Raw genomic sequence first — 19,020 nt, forward strand, 5'->3', positions numbered from 1 at the left:
CATCACCGTCCCATCATGCTCCGGCAGGTACCCACGTGGTGGGTGCCTACCCACGTGCGCCCACCACGTGGGTACCTACCGGAGCATGATGGGACGGTGATGCCTATATAAATGGGATGCAAGGCGCGCTTCCATCATTACAGCGACAAGAGGCGACGAGGCAACATCGGAAGAGGGGAGAAGAACAGAAGAGAAGAAGATGACGTCACAGAAGACCGCGCTGGCTGCCTGTTACTAATTGAGCTAACACACAAAGATAGCAGGCAGCCAGCGCTGAAGAAGAAGGCACCAGACATCTGCAGAAGAACCGGGGTTCGCCGAGTCAACAGCGGAGAGCGGCGAAGATAGAAGAAGACCCCCGGAGAGCGGAGAAGCCCCCCCCGGAGAGCGGAAGAAGAAACCCCCCCCGGAGAGTGGAAGAAGACCCCCGGAGAGTGGAAGAAGACCCCCGGAGAGTGGAAGAAGAAGCCCCCCCTGGTAATAGAGCTAATAAAGAAGACAGGGGGGGCCTCCGGAGCAGAATAATAAATTATTTTAAAAACCCTTGTGTTGTGTGTTTAATAACTTTTACTTTTTGCCTACAGGTGAATGGGTAGGGGTACGATGTACCCCATATCCATTCACTTAGGGTGGGGGGCCGGTATCTGGGGGCCCCCTTATTTGAGGGGACTCCCAGATTCCGATAAGCCCCCGCCCGCAGACCCCGACAACCAACGGCAAGGGTTGTCGGGAAGAGGTCCTGTCCTCATCAACATGGGGGCAGGGTGCTCTGGGGTGGGGGGGCCCGCAGTGCGCCCCCCTGCCCCAGAGCACCCAACCCCCCCATGTTGAGGGCATGCGGCCTGGCACGGCTCAGGAGGGGGGGGGGCGCTCGCTCGTCCCCACTCCTTTCCTGACCGGCCGGGTAGCGTGCTTTGGATACGGGTCTGGTATGGATTGTAGGGGGACCCCCTACGTCGATTTTTCGGCGTAGGGGGGTCTCCTTACAACCTATACCAGACCTAAGGGCCTGGTATGCTCCTGGGGGGTGAACCCATGCCGGTTTTTTCTTTGAAAATTGGCATGGAGTTCTCCCTCAGGAATGCATGCCGAGCGACGCTGTCATTTTTTTTTTTTTTTCCCGACGCAACTTTTTTAAGCCGGCGCGATCCACAAAACTCGGCGTAACGTAACTTCGCGCATGCGCAGTACGGCCGGCGCGGGAGCGCGCCTCATTTAAATAGGATTCGCCCCATTTGAATAGGAACGCCTTGCGCCGGCGGAATTTTAGTTACACGGCCTGAAATTTCTAGATAAGTGCTTTGTGGATCGGGCACTTAGGTAGAAATTTTAAGGCAGTGTAACTTAAATGGGATTTTTTAAGTTACGCCAGGTTTTTGTGGATCTGGCCCTTAGAGTGGAGCTATGTTTTTGGTTGGTTTGTGGTCATTAGGTGGAGGAACCAAAGGGATAGATGGATCAGTGGAGTACCCATATTCAGATAGATAGCTGTAAAACAGCAAACAATTCTCAGACCACACATTAACAATAACTCCCAATAATACCTGATAAATGTACACAAAAGTAAATTTGGTCATATGCAATTGAGATTAGGAGGACAACTGAGGATGTTTTGTATTTTAGTATATGCCTCTTCCTTTTCCACCTTGTTAAAGAAGAAGTACTTCTCTTGTGAATCACAGGAGTGCAGATTGTTTTGCACTCCTGTGACCCATTTTCAGCAGACAGCGGGCTGGGGTCTGCTGTCTGCTGATGTCCCAGAGCTGGTCTAAACTTGGGCAAGATCGTGAGACTGGAGTCGGGGTCCGCCCACATGCCTGGACCATCATCCGGCTCAGCCTCTCAGAGCTCGTCTGGAATCTCCCACTGTGGCCACTCCGGCCAACCCTGCTGTTGCCCCAGTCTCTGTGCAGGCACCCGCCTCGAGTATTACCTCTATAAGAGGCATATCTGGTTCCGCTCCGCTTCCCCAGCGATTTGGGGGCGATCCAGTTCAATGCAGAGGGTTTCTCAACCAGGTTGAGATATACTTTGAGATGCTGCCCCAGGCGTTCCCTACGGACAGAAGCAAAGTAGGTTTCATGATATCTTTGCTTTCTGAGAGGGCCTTGGCCTGAGTAAACCCTCTATTGGAGACGCACAAACCTGTGGTCCAGAGTTACCCAGAATTGGTGGCTTCCTTCAAAAGGGTTTTGATGTTCCTGCACACTCCGCTTCTGCTACCAAGAGCCTCATGTCCATCAAACAGAGTATGAGAACTGTTGCGGATTACGCCATTGAATTCCGTACTCTGACAGCAGAGGTCGCCTGGAACAATGAGGCCTTCGTGGCTTATTTTTCTCATGGTCTCTCAGATAACATCAAGGATAAGATAGAAGACTCAGACTCAGAGAAAGACTTTCTTGTAAGGAGCGCTTGCAGAAGCCTCCTGTACATTTGTCTCGGAGGTTTGCAGTCCCACCCTTGCCACCCCCACCTCCCATGCCTCCTCGTACAGAGTCGGTCAGTGAAGGTGAACCCATGCACTTGGGCTTTACGCGTCTCTCTGTGGATGAGAGAGCCCTTAGGAGGAGGGAGAGATTGTGCCTTTATTGTGGCCAGGCTGGTCACTTTTTGAAGTCTTGTCCTACCCATCCTGGGAACGCCCGAACCTTGAGGTCCTGTCACGGAGAGACCTTAGGTGACTTTGTTTCGTCTCCAGTTACCCAGAAGACGAAACCCTTTCTTGGGCTGAGTCATCCGTTGAGATACAGGCTCTAATCAACTCTGGGACTGAAGGCCTGTTTATTGATGCTGCCTTTCTATCAAAACACTCGATTCCACTGCAGTTGCGTGACACTCCACTTGCCATTGAGGCTCTTGATAAGAGACCTCTCTAGCCTGCCCATGTGACTCATGAGACGGTTCCTTTGTCCATGGCCATAGGGGTGCTTCACCTTGAGATAATCCAATTCCAAATTATTTTCTCTCTTAATTTTCCACTGGTTATTGGTTATCCTTGGTTGCAGGGGCACAACCCTTCTTTTGATTGACTCCATGCTGAGGTTCTGTCCTGGTCGCCACAATGCAGTAAGAGATGCTCCCAGAAGGTAGCCAATGTCCTGTGTACCTCTTCACTCTCCTCCCTGCAGGAGGAGTACCGCGATTTTAGCGACGTCTTTGACAAAGGTCAAGCCGGTACTTTGCCTCCACACCGGTCGTATGATTGCGCAATTGACCTTCAACCTGGTGCCACGTGGCCGGGTTTACCCTTTGTCAGTCTTGGAGGATAAGGCCATGGAGGAGTATGTTGCAGACACACTTTCTCAAGGTTGATTTGAGAGGGGCATACAATCTCTTCAGGATTAAGGAGGGCGACGAGTGGAAAACTGCGTTCAATACCAGAACAGGTCATTATGAGTATCTTGCAATGCCCTTTGGCCTTTGTAATGCTACGGCAGTTTTCCAGGAGTTTATTAAAGATGTAATCCAAGATTTCTTGCAGTTGTGTGTGGTGGTTTATCTTGACGATATCCTCATATTTTCCAAGTCCCTGGAGAGCCACCACACAGATGTCTGTCTTGTGCTGCAGAAACTAAGAGAGAACAATCTCTATTGTACATTGGAGAAGTGTTAATTCCATTGTGAACAGGTTGGAAATGTAATTTCCACTGCTGGTTTTTCGATGGACCCAGAGAAACTTTCAGCAGTCCTACAGTGGCCTTGACCCATGGGTTTACATCCTCTGCAGTGTTTCCTTGGCTTTGTCAACTATTATCGGAAGTTTATTCGTAACTTCTCGTCTCTGGTCAAGCCCGTGGTCTCCAGAGTCCATGAAGGCCTTTCAGAGTCTCAAGGCTGCCTTTGTTTCTGTTCCTGTGTTGGCACATCCTGATCCTAGGTTGCCTTTTATCCTTGACGTTTATGCTTCTGAGACTGGAGTTGGTGCCCTTCTGTCTCAACGTCCCAGCTCTGAGAGCGCTATGCATCCGTGTGGCTACTTTTGCAAGAAACTGTCACATGCGGAGTTGTGCAATTACTAGATTGGTGATAGAGAGCTGTTGTCGATCATTTTAGCCCTGAAAGAATGGAGACATCACCCCAAGGGTACCACTGTGCCGTTTCTCATTCTTACTGACCATAAGAATCTCACATTCTTGTGTGAGGCTAAACGCCTCTCCCTCAGAAGGGCGCGGTGGGCTCTTTTCTTGTCAAGTTTTAATTATGTTGTCTCATTCTTACCCGGTACTAAGAATGTAAGGGCTGATGCCTTGTCACGACAATTTTCCTCCACTTCCAAATGGAGTCATTTCCGGTTTCTGTGATTCCTCCCAATCGTATTCTGGCTACAATTCTTGCTGCTTAGGTCGATGCTCCTCATGGGGTACCGTGTGACCGCTGCTTTATCCTAGGGAGTCTCCGTACTGCCATGCTCCAGACTTACCATTCTCCCAAGGCTGTTTGCCACCCTGGGATGAATCAACTCTTTTGGGCCATTTCCCAACAATTCTGGTGGCCTAGTCTACATGCTGATGTAACCGCCTTCGTAGCTGCCTGTTCCGTGTGTGTTCAGAGTAAGACTCCACAACACCTTCCAGTGGGCCTCCTACAACCCATGCCCAATGGAGAGAGGTACTGGACCCACCTGTCTATGGATTTCATTGTGTGGTTACCTAATTCTCAGGGCAACACATTTATCGTTATGGTGGTTGACCGCTTCATGATGATTTCTCATTGTATCTCACTTAAGAAGTTGCCCACTTACAAGCAACTGGCTTCCATTTTTGCTCGGGAGATCTTTTGCTTACATGGGCTACCCAAGGTGATTGTCTCAGACAGGAGTTGTCAGTTTGTGTCCCGGTTCTGGAGAGCTTTTTGTGCACAGTTGGGAATTCAGCTTGCTTTCTCCTCTGAGTATCACCCGCAGTCTAATGAGGCCACAGAACGAGCCAATCAGTCCTTGGAGAAATTCCTGCGTTGCTATTTTTCTGACCATCATAACAACTGGTCAGATCTCTTACCATGGGTGGAGTTTTCTCACAATAGTGCCTTAAATTCTGCTTCCCGATTGTCTCAGTTTATGGCAAACTATGGTTTCCAACCTTCCATGTTGCCTGACTCGTTTGTTCCACAGAGTATTACTGCGTTAGAGGAGCATCTCCATGGTCTTCGTTCCACTTGGGCACGAGTCCAGGAGACTTTGCAACATGCTAACGATAGGTACAGACTCCATGCTGACCGCAGACTCCTGCCTGCTCCTTCCTTCCAGGTTGGGGACAGGGTCTGGCTGTCATCTCGCAACCTCCGACTTGGTGTTCATTCTCCGAAATTCGCACCTTGGTTTATTGGGCCTTTTCATATCCTTCGCAGGATTAAACCAGTGGCTTACGCGTTGGACCTTCCTTCTAGTATGCGTATCTCAAATGTGTTTCATGTCTCCTTATTGAAACCTTTGGTCTGAAACCGCTTTACCACCTCGGTGCCATGTCCTCACCCTATACAGGTTGAGAACCATGAGGCGTATGAAGTACAGTCCATTGTTGACTCCCGTAGGTTCCGTGGGTGCATATAGTACCTAGTGCATTGGAAAGGGTACGGTCTAGAAGAACGCTCTTGGGTCTCATCATCGGACGTACATGCCCCTGTCCTCCTTCTTGATTTCCATAGACATTTTCCCCTCAAGCCCGATGGTCCTCCAAGGGAGAGGGGTCGTTGAGGAGGGGGTACTGTCAGGGCTGGGCTCAGCCCTTCCTTCTCTGAGCTGGCCACTCAGCTGTCCGCTAATTTCCAGCTCCTATGTCTCCACAGTGACTCACCTGTTGTTGATGATCCAGCTCATCAAGCCTGCCTACTTAAGCCTTCTAGTTCACTTGCTCTCTGCCTTCGCCTTGGTCAACATCACAGAGGCTATCTCCTGCATTCCTGTAGAAGACTTGCTTGGCTGACATATCCCTTCTGGCTCCTGATCCCACTTGCAGTTCTACTACATTCTTTTCTGGCTCTATGATATTTGGCTCGGCTGACTATCTGATCTGGTTCCTGAACTCTGGCTATGTTTTGACTACGCTTACTCTGTTAATCTTATTATTATTAAACAAGTGTGATTTAACTGTACTTCTGTCTCGGTCTGATTCATGGTTTTTGACAGCAGGGGACAGATGCAGCATCAGACCCGATGCTGCATCCACCTAGGTAAGTATAAATTTGGAAAAAACCCAAACCCCATACTTCTCTTTTAACCGCTTGCCCCCCGCCGCCATCAAATGATAGCTGTGCGGCTCTTGTTCTGGCCGGGTGTCATATGACGTCCTCGGTTTCTTGGCCCTCTAGGGGGTGCATGTGCGCCGCCACGTCACTTGGGTACAGATGCGCGTGCCCAGCCGCGATGTCCGCCGGGCACCCTCGATTGCCCGGTAACAGAGCAGGACCGTGGATCTGTGTGTGTAAACAACAGATCCACGTCCTGGCAGAGGAGAGGAGACCAATGGTGTGTTCCCTGTACAGAGGAACATCGATCGGTCTCCCCTTGGAGTCCCCTCCCCCTACATTTAGAATCACTCCGTCGTCCATACCTTGCATGGGCTGCGCCACCTATACAGGTGTTTTATCTTTACGCCGGCATATGTCTTACGTAAACGGCGTAGCTTACTGCGACGGGCGTACGTACGTTCGTGAATCGGCGTATCTTGCTCATTTACATATTCAACGCGTAAATCCACGTACACGCCCCTAGCGGCCAGCGTAAATATGCAGCTAAGATACGACGGCGTAGGAGACTTAAGTTGGTCGTATCTTGGCAACAGTGAGGCGTATCTCAGTTTAAGAATGCGCGCAAAGATACAATGGCGCTCATTCGGACTTACGACGGCGTATCTACTGATACGCCATTGTAAGTCTCTCTGAATCTGGCCCATTGTGTTTTTTTCAAACTTGCCACTTTTCTTTTGTTTATAGCACAAGAAATAAAAACACAGAGGTGATCAAATACCGCCAAAGGCAAGCTCTATTTGTGGGGAAAAAAATGTACTTGGGTATAGTATTGCATGACCACGTAATTGTCAATCAAAGTGCGACAAAGCAATGAAAGCTGAAAAATTACTTGGGCAGGAAGGGGGTTTAAGTGCCTTGTATTGAGGTTGTTAAATATGTGAAAGAATAAAAAAACATTTATGCCACCAAACTTCCTAACAAGGTTCTGTCCTAATGAAAAGGGCGTTATAGTGGTGAAAACTGACAGGTAATGAAGGAACCCAATACGTCTTTCATTCAGCAGAAAGAAAATATTTTTTTAGCACTGTAACAAACTGATCCAGAAAAAGCAGCACTAAAATTCCAAGGATTAGTCAATTTAGGTACTGACCACTAACCTAGGCAACTTAAACTGAGCATGTGAAAAAAAATGTTCACCACAGCCCTCAGTGTTCATTGAACCCAGAAACATGCATAACTTTAATGTTTCATATTTGACAATTTCATGTTTTTCTGCATGCTATTATAATTTCTTTACATATACAATTTTGCTAAAATTCTGTAATTTGCATATACAATTGTAACTCTGTAATGTATGTAATTATTTTAAAAAAATTGCTTTTTTAGTGTTTTACTATGGAGACACATACATCTACAGTTAACAAAATAGAAAAAGAATCAGAAATTCAGAAGCAGATCAATGAGATATTCAATCATATAGATCAGAAGATGCCTAAAGTGACTTTTTCTCATATTGACAACACGACAAGTGCCAAAAAGAGCAAAATGTTCACAAAAAGCCCCAAAGAAAAGTATTGTGTTGGAGAAGAATTAATAGTACAATTTGATGCATATGATCATTTAGGCAAAAAGAAAGCCTTTGGAGGAGATTATCTGAGAGCAATAATTTCCAATCCTGATATACAAGCGAGATCTTCTGGAAGAATTGAAGACTTTAAAAATGGAACATACCATATTCATTTCACCTTATTTTGGGAAGGTAAAGTAGTGGTAACATTGTTTCTAATGCACCCAAGTGAAGCCGTTTCAGCCCTGTGGAAGTCACGAAATAGCTGGTATGGTAATGTTGGCTACTTGTGCAAATTCACGAGTCCAGGCAAACAAGTAGAAACCAAATGTGGCTTCAATCTCAGTAAAGAAGAAGAACTGTGCGAGTATATAGATGAGAGAGATGAGGAATACTTCTACTCTATCAGACCTCAGAATTTCAGTTGTGATTCATTGACAGAATTCATGAACTGGAAGACACTGGCTACCCAACTATCTCCACTGGAAAACAGTCTGCTTGTCAGGTATGTTACTTGTTTCTGTTTTTGAGAGGCAATACACAGTAAGATTTTTTTTATTCAAATGATGTAGCTGAAATGAGAAGTACAGTTGATCACAAGAGTGAAAATTCTGTTGGCTTACATCCCAGAGCCTATCCAGGCTTGTCGGGATCAACCCATGAGCCTGGACAGACAGCTGACTCAGCCTCTCAGCAAGCTGCTGAGAGCCTGAGCCAGCTGCACCTGCCCCCTTCACAACCCAACGTCCAGTGAGGAGGAGGAGGAGGAGGAAGGGGGCAGAGCAGAGAGTTGATGACTTTTACCAGCTCTCTGCTCACGGAGCACTGAGAACTGACCAATCAGCGGTGTTTGATCGCTCATTTCTTAGTCTTAAAGCCGGTGGGGGACAGGCGCTGTATCCACTTGGGTAAGTATGGTTTTAAAAAAAACAAAAAACACACTTTTCTTTTAATTGGGTATTTCTTGTAAATATCCCAAATTGTAAAATTAACCTAGGGCCAGATTGTGTACAACAAAGAATGTACATAATCTAAACAAGCACTATAAGCACTATAAAACATTTTCCTTATTTACTAATGTAGCTATAGGCAACATGGGGAAATTAATCTTTAACATTTACAACATCTTAGTTTCTCACATATTATTAACAGCTAAAACACAACTTTTGGCTGAACTTGCATTGAATTTGCATAAAAAAAAGTGCAGGGACTTTTTCTCCGCACTGGAATCGGATCGCATAGGTGACACCCATACGATCTGATTCCAGTGTGGAAAAAGATTTTCCAAATTGGGCCCAAAGTGTCAATATTTTGTGTAGCCACCATTATTTTCCAGCACTGCCTTAACCCTCTTGGGCATGGAGTTCACCAGAGCTTCACAGTTTGCCACTGAAGTCCTCTTCCACTCCTCCATGATGACATCACAGAGCTGGTGGATATTAGAGACCTTGTGCTCCTCCATCTTCCATTTTAGGATTCCCGACAGATGCTCAATAGGATATAGGTCTGGAGAGATGCTTGGCCAGTCCATCACCTTTACCCTCAGCTTCTTTAGCAAGGCAGTGGTTGTTGAAGGTGTGTTTGGGGTCATTATCATGTTGGAATATTGCCCTGCAGCCCAGTCTCTGAAGGGTGGGGGATCATGCTCTGCTTCAGAATGTCACAGTACATGGCATTCATGGTTCGCTCAATGAACTGTAGCTCCCCAGTGTTGGCAGCACTCATGCTGCCCCAGACCATGACACTCCTACCATCATGCTTGACTGTAGGCAAGACACACTTGTCTTTGTACCCCTCACCTGGTTGTCGCCACACATGCTTGAAACCATCTGAACCAAATAAGTTTATCTTGGTCTCATCAGACCACAGGACATGGTTCAAGTAACCCATGTCCTTAGTCTGCTTGTCTTCAGAAAACTGCAGGTTTTCTTGTGCATCATCTTTAGAATAGGCTATGCAGACCAATTTGATGCAGTGTGTGGCGTATGGTCTGAGCATTGACGGGCTGACCCCACACCCCTTCAACCTCTGCAGCAATGCTGGCAGCACTCAAATGTCTATTTCCCAAAGACAACCTCCGTATATGATGCTGAGCACGTGCATGCAACTTCTTTGGTCGACCATGGCGAGGCGAGTGGAACCTGTCCTGTTAAACTGCTGTATGGTTTTGGCCACCGTGCTGCAGCTCAGTTTCAGGGTCTTGGCAATCTTCTTATAGCCTAGACCATCTTCATGTAGAGCAACAATTCTTTTTTTCAGATCCTCAGAGAGTTATTTCCAATGAGGTGCTATGTTGAATTTCCAGTGACCAGAATGAGAGCGATAACACCAAATTTAACACACCTGCTCCCCATTCACACCTGAGACCTTGTAACACTAATGAGTCACATGACACCAGGGAGGGAATAATTGCTAATTGGGCCCAATTTGGACATTTTCACTTAGGGTGTACTCACTTTTGCTGCTAGCGATTTAGACATTAATAGCTGTGTGTTATGTTTTTTGAGGGGACAGCAAATTTACACTGTTATACAAACTGAACACTCACTACTTTACATTGTAGCAAAGTGTAATTTCTTCAGTGTTGTCACATGAAAATATATTTTTAAATATTGACAAACATGTGAGGGGTTTTCTCATTTTTGTGAGATACTGTATATATTTGTGATGGGTGTCTTGTGACGAGTGATTGGGGTGGGGGGAGAAAAGAGGATGGTGGGGTAAACAAAGGGCGGAACCAACGTTAAGGAGCTGCAAGATGGAGTTTATAAAGGAAGACACATAGGCTCCTCCCACAATATCAGGCTAATGACTTAGCCTTTCTACTTGTGATAGGAGTCTTGTGATAAAGGATTAGGGGAGGAAATTGGACCTGAGTTGTGCTGAGGTCAGAATGGATAGTATGCCTAAAAGGGGGAAAAAAATAAGACTGGGTGAAGGAATTATTGTGGTGTGCCATTCATCCAACCGCTTATTGCAACAGCCTGGTGAAAGCCTGAGCCATCTCCACTCGTGGGTCGGGGATGTATCTGCAAAAAGAAGATGAATGTCACCTGCCCGAGTGTTTAATCACATGAGCTGGAACACCCTGATGGGAGGCAGCAGACGGTACTCAAATGCGGAAGGAATGGCTGAAATATTGTATGGGATTAAGACCTAAATTGCCAAAAGAATGCGTACATGGCTGAGGAACTTAGTGGTAGTAAGGGGATGCACTGGGAATGGTAACAATGGACTATCCAAATCAAGCCCGTTTAGGCTTGTTCTGAGTGAATCCAGCACTGCCACTGGACACCACCGATTGTGAGTTTTAAAATATTGAACATCAACACTATGCCCGACTTGGTGGGTCTTTGTTGTGGTGCTGATGAAGCACTTAGTGGTCATCCATTCTTTTAAGGTGTTTTGTGTAAAGAACGTCCAAATTAGGACCAGTGCTGGTGAATTCGCTTGGTCTAAGGAATCCATAAAAGGATAGGTATATGGCCGTTTCAATACCAGGCTTTGAAATACTCGGAAAGAGGCTTGTGACAAGATGGCAGACATGTCATGAAAAGCTTACGTAGTGATGGGTGGATGGGAAGGATTGGCAAGGCGCTGACTCCTGCCGATGCCTCCGAGGATAACTTTAATAGGTTGCATAGCAAATAAAGAGGCTCTTGGAGGGTCAAAAAATGCTGAACCCCTGATAGGAATAACTTACTAGTATTATGTGACAAGTGCAAATCGGTGTAACACTAGGAAACGACAGCCAAGATATACTTGATGTTCCTGAGATCTGGTCTAGGGTATAGGGTCTGGAACTTAGAAATTTTTTTCAGGCCATGTTGTACATGTTTAAGGTACTACAAGAAAGGGAGTTGTTAATAGGGGCTTTGGTGTTTGACAAATGCCAAATGACAAATCTAATCCATGCGAATTGCTGCATATGGTGGGGCCTGTGTGGGGTGAGCACTGAAACAAGATGCCCAGATATGCAACAATCTGAATGGGAGAGTAACTATGTTATTCCCTACCTAGGTATTTTAATTTTTTTCAAAATTATATAAATAGGGGCTACTCATTGTGAGGTCAATACCTAAAATTAAAGAATTAGTGGTGAACCGCGCACCCTTGAGGTATATTACGCATTAAAGTGCAGAAGTGCATTCATAAGAACAACCACTGGGTGTCCCCAGTGAGTGATATAGCGATCATACTATACAAACAATATTGAAGTGCAAATAGTGAACATAGAAATGACCACTAATTAGTGCAATGTGCAAAAAATATGTGTTTAAATAAAGTCCAAGAATATTCATCAAATGATTCCAATTGGGCAGTGATCTCATTGATCCAAACAAATGACTGTAATGGACTTTTTTCATCGGAAAACCGATCGTGTGTGGGCCCCATCAGACTTTTTTCCATCGGTGTAAAAAAATAGAACATGTTTGAAATTTTGAAATTTTTCGCAAAAAGTCTTGGCCAGCCAAATGGTCCGGGGCTTATGTGGTTAAATAAAATAAATTGCGCCAAAATGATAAAGACTGGAAAAGAGAAAACCAAAATGTGTTGCCCTTAGTAAGCAATCACATCCTTAATTTATCAGGTTCTTTAGAAAATCAAACCTGATTTCTGTTTTTTACTTCTTCCAGTTTTTATGAACACTGCCCAGTAAGGTTGGATATTGTCCAGTTGTAATGTTCAAACTGAATAGGTGCAAAGTGAGTGTGCTGCCTACCTACAAGGAGATGGTGTCCTTTGCAACTCCTCCGTAGAGTTGGCTATTATGGTGCAAAGTGCACCATGTTGTGTCAGACAGAGTACTCAGTAACTTTTTTTAACTTTTACAAATTAAAAAAAGGAAGGGGGAATGCACTGCCTACCACAGGAAGGTGCACTATAATAGCCAATCTTACTGGGCAGGTACAAAGGGCATCTTGTAGAAGGCAGCAGACCCACTGTGTTCACATGTGCTTAATTTTCAAGTAATCACAGAATAAAAATAAAAAAACAATCGACTAAAAAAATTACCAGCCTTGACTTTTCTTTAGACTAGGTTCACATCTGAGTGGGTGCAGGAAGGTGTGTAATTGCACATCTTCCTGCCCTGGCAGAGGAAAAATGCACTGCTGCTTAGGAGATACGCAGAGGTACACACGAATGCGGGAAACCCTCAACCCATGCAAGTTTCATTGCACCTCATTGAAATCACACCCCCTTTGCAATCTGCATAGTTACATAGTTAGTCAGGTTGAAAAAAGACACAAGTCCATCCAGTTCAACCACAAAAAATAAACAAACAAAATAAAAAACACAGTACAATCCCATACACCCAACTCAATACCCACAGTTGATCCAGAGGAAGGCAAAAAACCCCAACAGAGCATGATCCAATTTGCTACAGCAGGGGAAAAAATTCCTTCCTGATCCCCGAGAGGCAATCGGATTTACCCTGGATCAACTTTACCTACAAATCTTGGTACTCAGTTATTTTATGTACATTTAGGAAAGTATCCAGGCCTTTCTTAAAGCAATCTACTGAGCTGGCCAGAACCACCTCTGGAGGGAGTCTGTTCCACATTTTCACAGCTCTTACTGTGAAAAAACCTTTCCGTATTTGGAGGTGAAATCTCTTTTCCTCTAGACGTAAAGAGTGCCCCCTTGTCCTCAGTGTTGACCGTAAAGTGAATAACTCAACACCAAGTCCACTGTATGGACCTCTTATATATTTGTACATGTTGATCATATCCCCCCTAATTCTCCTCTTCTCAAGAGTGAATAAATTCAGTTCCGCTAATCTTTCCTCATAGCCGAGCTCCTCCATGCCTCTTATCAGTTTGGTTGCACTTCTCTGCACTTTCTCCAGTTCTCCGATATCCTTTTTGAGAACTGGTGCCCAAAACTGAACTGCATATTCCAGATGAGGTCTTACTAATGATTTGTACAGGGGCAAAATTATATCTCTGTCTCTGGAGTCCATACCTCTCTTATACAAGAAAGGAATTTGCTCGCTTTGGAAACCGCAGCTTGGCATTGCATGCCATTATTGAGCTTATGATCTACCAAGACTCCCAGATCCTTCTCCACTACAGATCCCCCCAGTTGTACTCCCCCTAGCATGTATGATGCATGCATATTCTTATTCCCTAAGTGCATAACTTTACATTTATCAACATTAAACCTCATCTGCCACTCAGTCGCCCAATTAGACAGAGCATTGAGGTCGGCTTGTAAATTGGCGACATCCTGCAAGGACGTTATTCCACTGCATAGCTTGGCGTCATCTGCAAAGACAGAAATGTTACTTTTGATCTCAGACCCAATATCATTTATAAATGTATTGAAAAGTAAGGGTCCCAGCACTGAACCTTGGGGTACACCACTGATAACATTGGACCATTCAGAGTAAGAATCATTAACCACGACTCTCTGAATTCTGTCTTTCAGCAAGTTTTCTATCCATTTACAAACTGATATATCCAATCCTGTAGACCTTACCTTACACATGAGCCGTGTGTGCGGAACTGTATCGAACGCTTTTGCAAAATCCAAGTATACCACGTCCACAGCCACGCCTCTGTCCAGGGTTTTACTTACCTCTTCATAAAAGGAAATCAGGTTTGTCAGACAACTTCTGTCTTTCATGAATCCATGCTGTCTGCTGCTTAAAGAGGAGTTCCACCCTCAAAATTGACCTCCGCTTAACCCACTCCTCGCCCCCTTACATGCCACATTTGGCATGTAATTTTTTTTGGGGGGGAGTGGGGGCTTCAAGAGAAGGGGACTTCCTGTCCCACTTCCTCCTTCTGCCGAGGGGCTGCAAAGGCGATACGTCATATCGCCTTTTGGCAGCCCCTCCCTGTAGGCGATCGCCTAGGACACATGACAGGTCCTAGGCGATCGCCTGTCCAATCAAACAGCGCAGGGCCGCGCCGCTCGCTCATGCGCAGTTCCGCTCACGCATGCGCAGTGGGTGCCCGGCAGTGAAGCCGACAGCTGTCAGGGCCGGGTGCCCACAGTGACAATGAAGACGCCGGCCGGGGAGGGGGGGTGAGGAGCGGAGCCCCGGCCGGCGCGTCGCTGGAACGTGGAGCAGGTAAGTGTCAGTTTATTAAAAGCCAGTAGCTACACTTTTTGTAGCTGCTGACTTTTAATAAACTTAAAAAATGGGTGGAAAACCCCTTTAAATCGTTTTTTTTCCAGCAAGAACTCATCCATGTGGTCTTTTATTAAACGTTCCAGTATCTTCCCAACTATAGAAGTTAAACTAACAGGTCTATAGTTACTTGGTAAAGACTTTGTTCCCTTTTTAAATATGGGCACCACATTGGCCCTGCGCCAATCCAGTGGTACTATTCCTGTCACTAATGAGTCCCTAAATATTAGATACAGTGGCTTTGAAATGACAGAGCTCAACTCACCTAGGATCCGTGGGTGGATGCCATCTGGTCCAGGTGCTTTATCCACCTTTATTCTGTCTAAATATGCATCAGTGCCTTCTTAACGACACCCCAAACAAAGGCTGCAAAACACACTGGCCCAGATTCAGGTAGATTTGCCCATTACTTACACCTGAGCTGCTCAGCTGAATTTCTCTGCGCTGGGGCAATTTTGCCAAATTGCCACCTGATTCAGGAATCGTTTGTTCAGTTAATTTGCTCCTGTTTAAGGCAAAGCTGAGGGCGCAAGGCCGCGCAAGTCAAAGTGGGTGTGCCCCTATGTAAATGAGGAATTTTCGGCTCAGCAGAGGTTTGCGCCGGGCGCGCGCATGCGCAGTTAGAGCGCTGCCGTCTGCGCATGCGTCAAACTGCGCCTAGCATACTTTCAGGGCAAATCATGCTCAGCTGCTTGCACTGAGCAAATAAATAGGAGCAGACTTGCGCAGGTTCTTTGCTGAATTTCATCCTGCTTTTTCCAACCCCCCCTGAGCAAGGAAATTCAGCCCATTTTGAAGAGATGGCACCTCCCAAAGGAACAAAAAAAAGGAAGGCAAACTTTGTGGCTGCGGAGATGGACATCTTAATTGCTGCACTCCAGCAACATAAAGAAGTTCTATATGGTGCCCAGCGGACAAACACCACCGTTGCCCAAAGGAGGGCTATCTATGAAGCCATAGCCCTGGACATCAATGCCCTGGGTAATGAACATCGTTCCTGGGATGACATCCAAAAAAAACTGAACGATATGAGGCGCAGGGTCCGGGATAAACTGGCTCTTATCAGAAAACATACCGGTGGCACGGGAGGTGGGCCGCGATGTAAGATCCGGCTAAATCAGGAGGAGGAGCTTATTGCCCAAACTTTTGTGCAGGAGCAGGTGGAGGGACTTGAAGGGTACGACTCCACTGTCGGGAACTTGGGGACTGGTAAGTTATTTTTGTTTCATATCTGCTGTGCATCATGGGAGGGGGGTAGAAGTGAACATATTTGTGGGTAGAAGTGAAGATGGAACTATTATTTTTGTTTCATATCTGCTGTGCATCATGGGAGGGGGTAGAAGTGAACATATTTGTGTGTAGAAGTGAAGATGGAACTATTATTTTTGTTTCATATCTGCTGTGCATCATGGGAGGGGGTAGAAGTGAACATATTTGTGGGTAGAAGTGAAGATGGAACTATTATTTTTGTTTCATATCTGCTGTGCATCATGGGAGGGGGTAGAAGTGAACATATTTGTGGGTAGAAGTGAAGATGGAACTATTATTTTTGTTTCATATCTGCTGTGCATCATGGGAGGGGGTAGAAGTGAACATGTGAGCAGTGTGTTGCACCAGCAAAATATTTCCTTTTGGTGTCATCCACAGGTGGTGATGATGATGATGATGAAGCTGGGCCGTCTTCGGCTGCGGGTCGACCCAGCCCATCCATACCAGAGCCAGGGGTCCAGTCAGGCCCCATGGACATTCTGTCTATGCTGGTCCAGGAGGAGATCCTACCGGGGCCAAGTATGGTGGATGAAGTGGTTTTGGAGGAGGATTCCTTTTTCCTCATCCAGGAGGACTCTGGCTCCCTCCAGGAGGATACCACCATCCCTGAGCAACCCACCACCCCCCCGCCCAGCACGTCATCCCCCTCCAGGGCAAGCCCCTCCATTGTGGACCCCTCCCCTTCTCCCTCTGTCCGTGCCCAAGCCTCTCCTCCCAGGAAGGCTCTGTCAAAAACGAGGCATATATCCTCCAGCCTCCGTGACGGTCTGCTGGAGGAGCAGGCCCTGCAGACCCGCCATATAGGGGACATGGTGGGAGAGGTTCGTCGTCTGGCGGACAGCATGGCATCCACCTCCACCTCTGTGCAGCATGCCCTCACCCTGCATGCAGACCGGGACAAACATGTCTCACAGAGCCTGGGGGAAATAAGTGGCAACTCCAAGGCCATAGTCACCTGCTTGGTGGCTCAGGAGACCACACCAGCTTTATTAAGCAGGATGGCAGCTGCGGTGGAGGCCAATACCGCTGCTGTGCAGGCCAACACCGCTGCAGTGCGGGAGGAGGGGAGAGTTACCCGCCGTCATCAGCGGGATACCACCACCCGCCAAATGAGGATGTTGGCCCAGACCAACACCATCCTCGCCCGCCTGGCCAACGCCATGGAGGGCATGCAGCCACCACCTGCGCGGAGTCTGGAAGTAGGGGTTGATGCTCCTCCCCCCCCTCAATCCCCACCCCATGCCTCCTCCGCACCACGGAGATTGAGGAGCCAGAGCCGGGGCACCCTTGGCCCAAAGAAAAAAACAAAAAAATAATATAATTTCTACATTTATTTTATGCACAGAATATGATTTATTTATTTTTTTGATATATGCTCAGGATATGAGTTTATTTTATTTTTGATATATGCTCAGGATATGAGCTTTTATATTTATTTGTAGTCCCTACACACGGTGAGGAGTGTATACTACAGTGTGACTGGTGTGTGAATAGGGGGGGGGTGGCACTCCTGCTGGAAAAGGGGTGTCACCCTCTGCCATGTGAAAGGTGTATGAATGGACAGCAACATAATTGGAGCCTTGACGCGGCGTTGCTGCTCCCTAATACCATGGGGTATTGTTGGGTCTAATCCAATTTGGGGTGCATGTGTCGGGTGTGTGCTAGGGACTACAGTGGTGTGCATACATTCATTATACTTGTGACAAGATCAGGGTGTGTTTAATGTGCAAAGAGACGTTCCACAAGACCATTCCGGATTGCTCTTCCCTCAGAAGATCCGGTAGTGTTTCTTGGGGGGGGGGGTTGTGTGGTTCGGGGGTAAGGTCATTGCGTAGCTAAATGTGCATGCCCCTTTTTTGAGCAAAATTGTGGAGAATACTACATGCCCCGACGATTTGGCACACAAAGTTGGGTGAATACAACAGGGTCCCCCCTGATTTATCCAGACATCTGAATCGAGATTTAAGGATGCCAAATGTGCGCTCCACCACCGCACGGGTACGTGCATGGGCTTCGTTATATCTTTCCTCTCCTGGTGTTTGAGGGTTACGAAATGGGGTCATCATGTGAGGTCCCAGGGCATATGCAGAGTCACCTGGAAGGGAAAAGACAGGAGGATGTTAGTCGTGCATGTGCCCCTTGTGATGTGTGCATCATGGGGGGGGGGGCAGTCATACCTGACACCCATGTCACTCACCAATCAGCCAGCTGTCTCCATACATGTTCTGGTCAAACTCGGTTGGGATGGGGCTGTGTCGGTAAATAAAACTGTCATGGCTTGACCCTGGGTGTTTGGCACGGACATGCCATATGAGGCCATGTGCATCCACAATCATCTGCACATTTATCGAATGCCAATGCTTCCTGTTGCAGTAGATATGCTCGAGGAGCCGGGGGGGGCGTAGTACCACATGGGTACAATCTATTGCACCCACAATGCGTGGAAATCTGGCTATTGCATAAAAATCAATGATTGCCTTCAGCCGTGGTTGGTTTGATAAATTGTGTGCCCATGCGTCTGAGTATTGCAGGGATCACTTGGTGCACACACCTGCTCATGCTGGATTGGGACATCCCCGCCACCATTCCACCTGTGCGCTGAAATGAGCCACTTGCCAAAAAATGAAGGGTTGCCACTACCTTCACCAGTGGCTGCACTGCCTGTCCCCGATGGGTCGGGCTGCTGATGTCATCCTGCAGGATTGTTACCAACTCAAGGATGACTTCAGGGCTGAAGCGAAACATGCGATACACCTCATTATCACTCATATGAAAAAGGTTGTAGCGCCCTCTGTAAATCCTCTCCCGTGCCCTCCTACGAGTCGGCTCAGTCAATAGAATATCAAGAACCATA

At 46.8% G+C, this 19,020-nt stretch overlaps 1 protein-coding gene across 1 annotated transcript in view; it reads left to right on the top strand.

The window, feature by feature from the left end:
- Nucleotides 1–19,020, top strand: part of LOC120941074 (NXPE family member 1-like) — a 60,102-nt gene that overhangs the window by 13,910 nt on the left and 27,172 nt on the right. The window contains exon 3 of the mRNA XM_040354324.1: nt 7,576–8,261. Within this exon, the coding sequence (XP_040210258.1) occupies nt 7,576–8,261 (686 nt within the window). The remainder of the gene's footprint in view (nt 1–7,575; nt 8,262–19,020) is intronic.

Source organism: Rana temporaria, chromosome 5 (assembly GCF_905171775.1).
Source record: "Rana temporaria chromosome 5, aRanTem1.1, whole genome shotgun sequence".
In the NCBI taxonomy this organism is placed as follows: domain Eukaryota; kingdom Metazoa; phylum Chordata; class Amphibia; order Anura; family Ranidae; genus Rana; species Rana temporaria.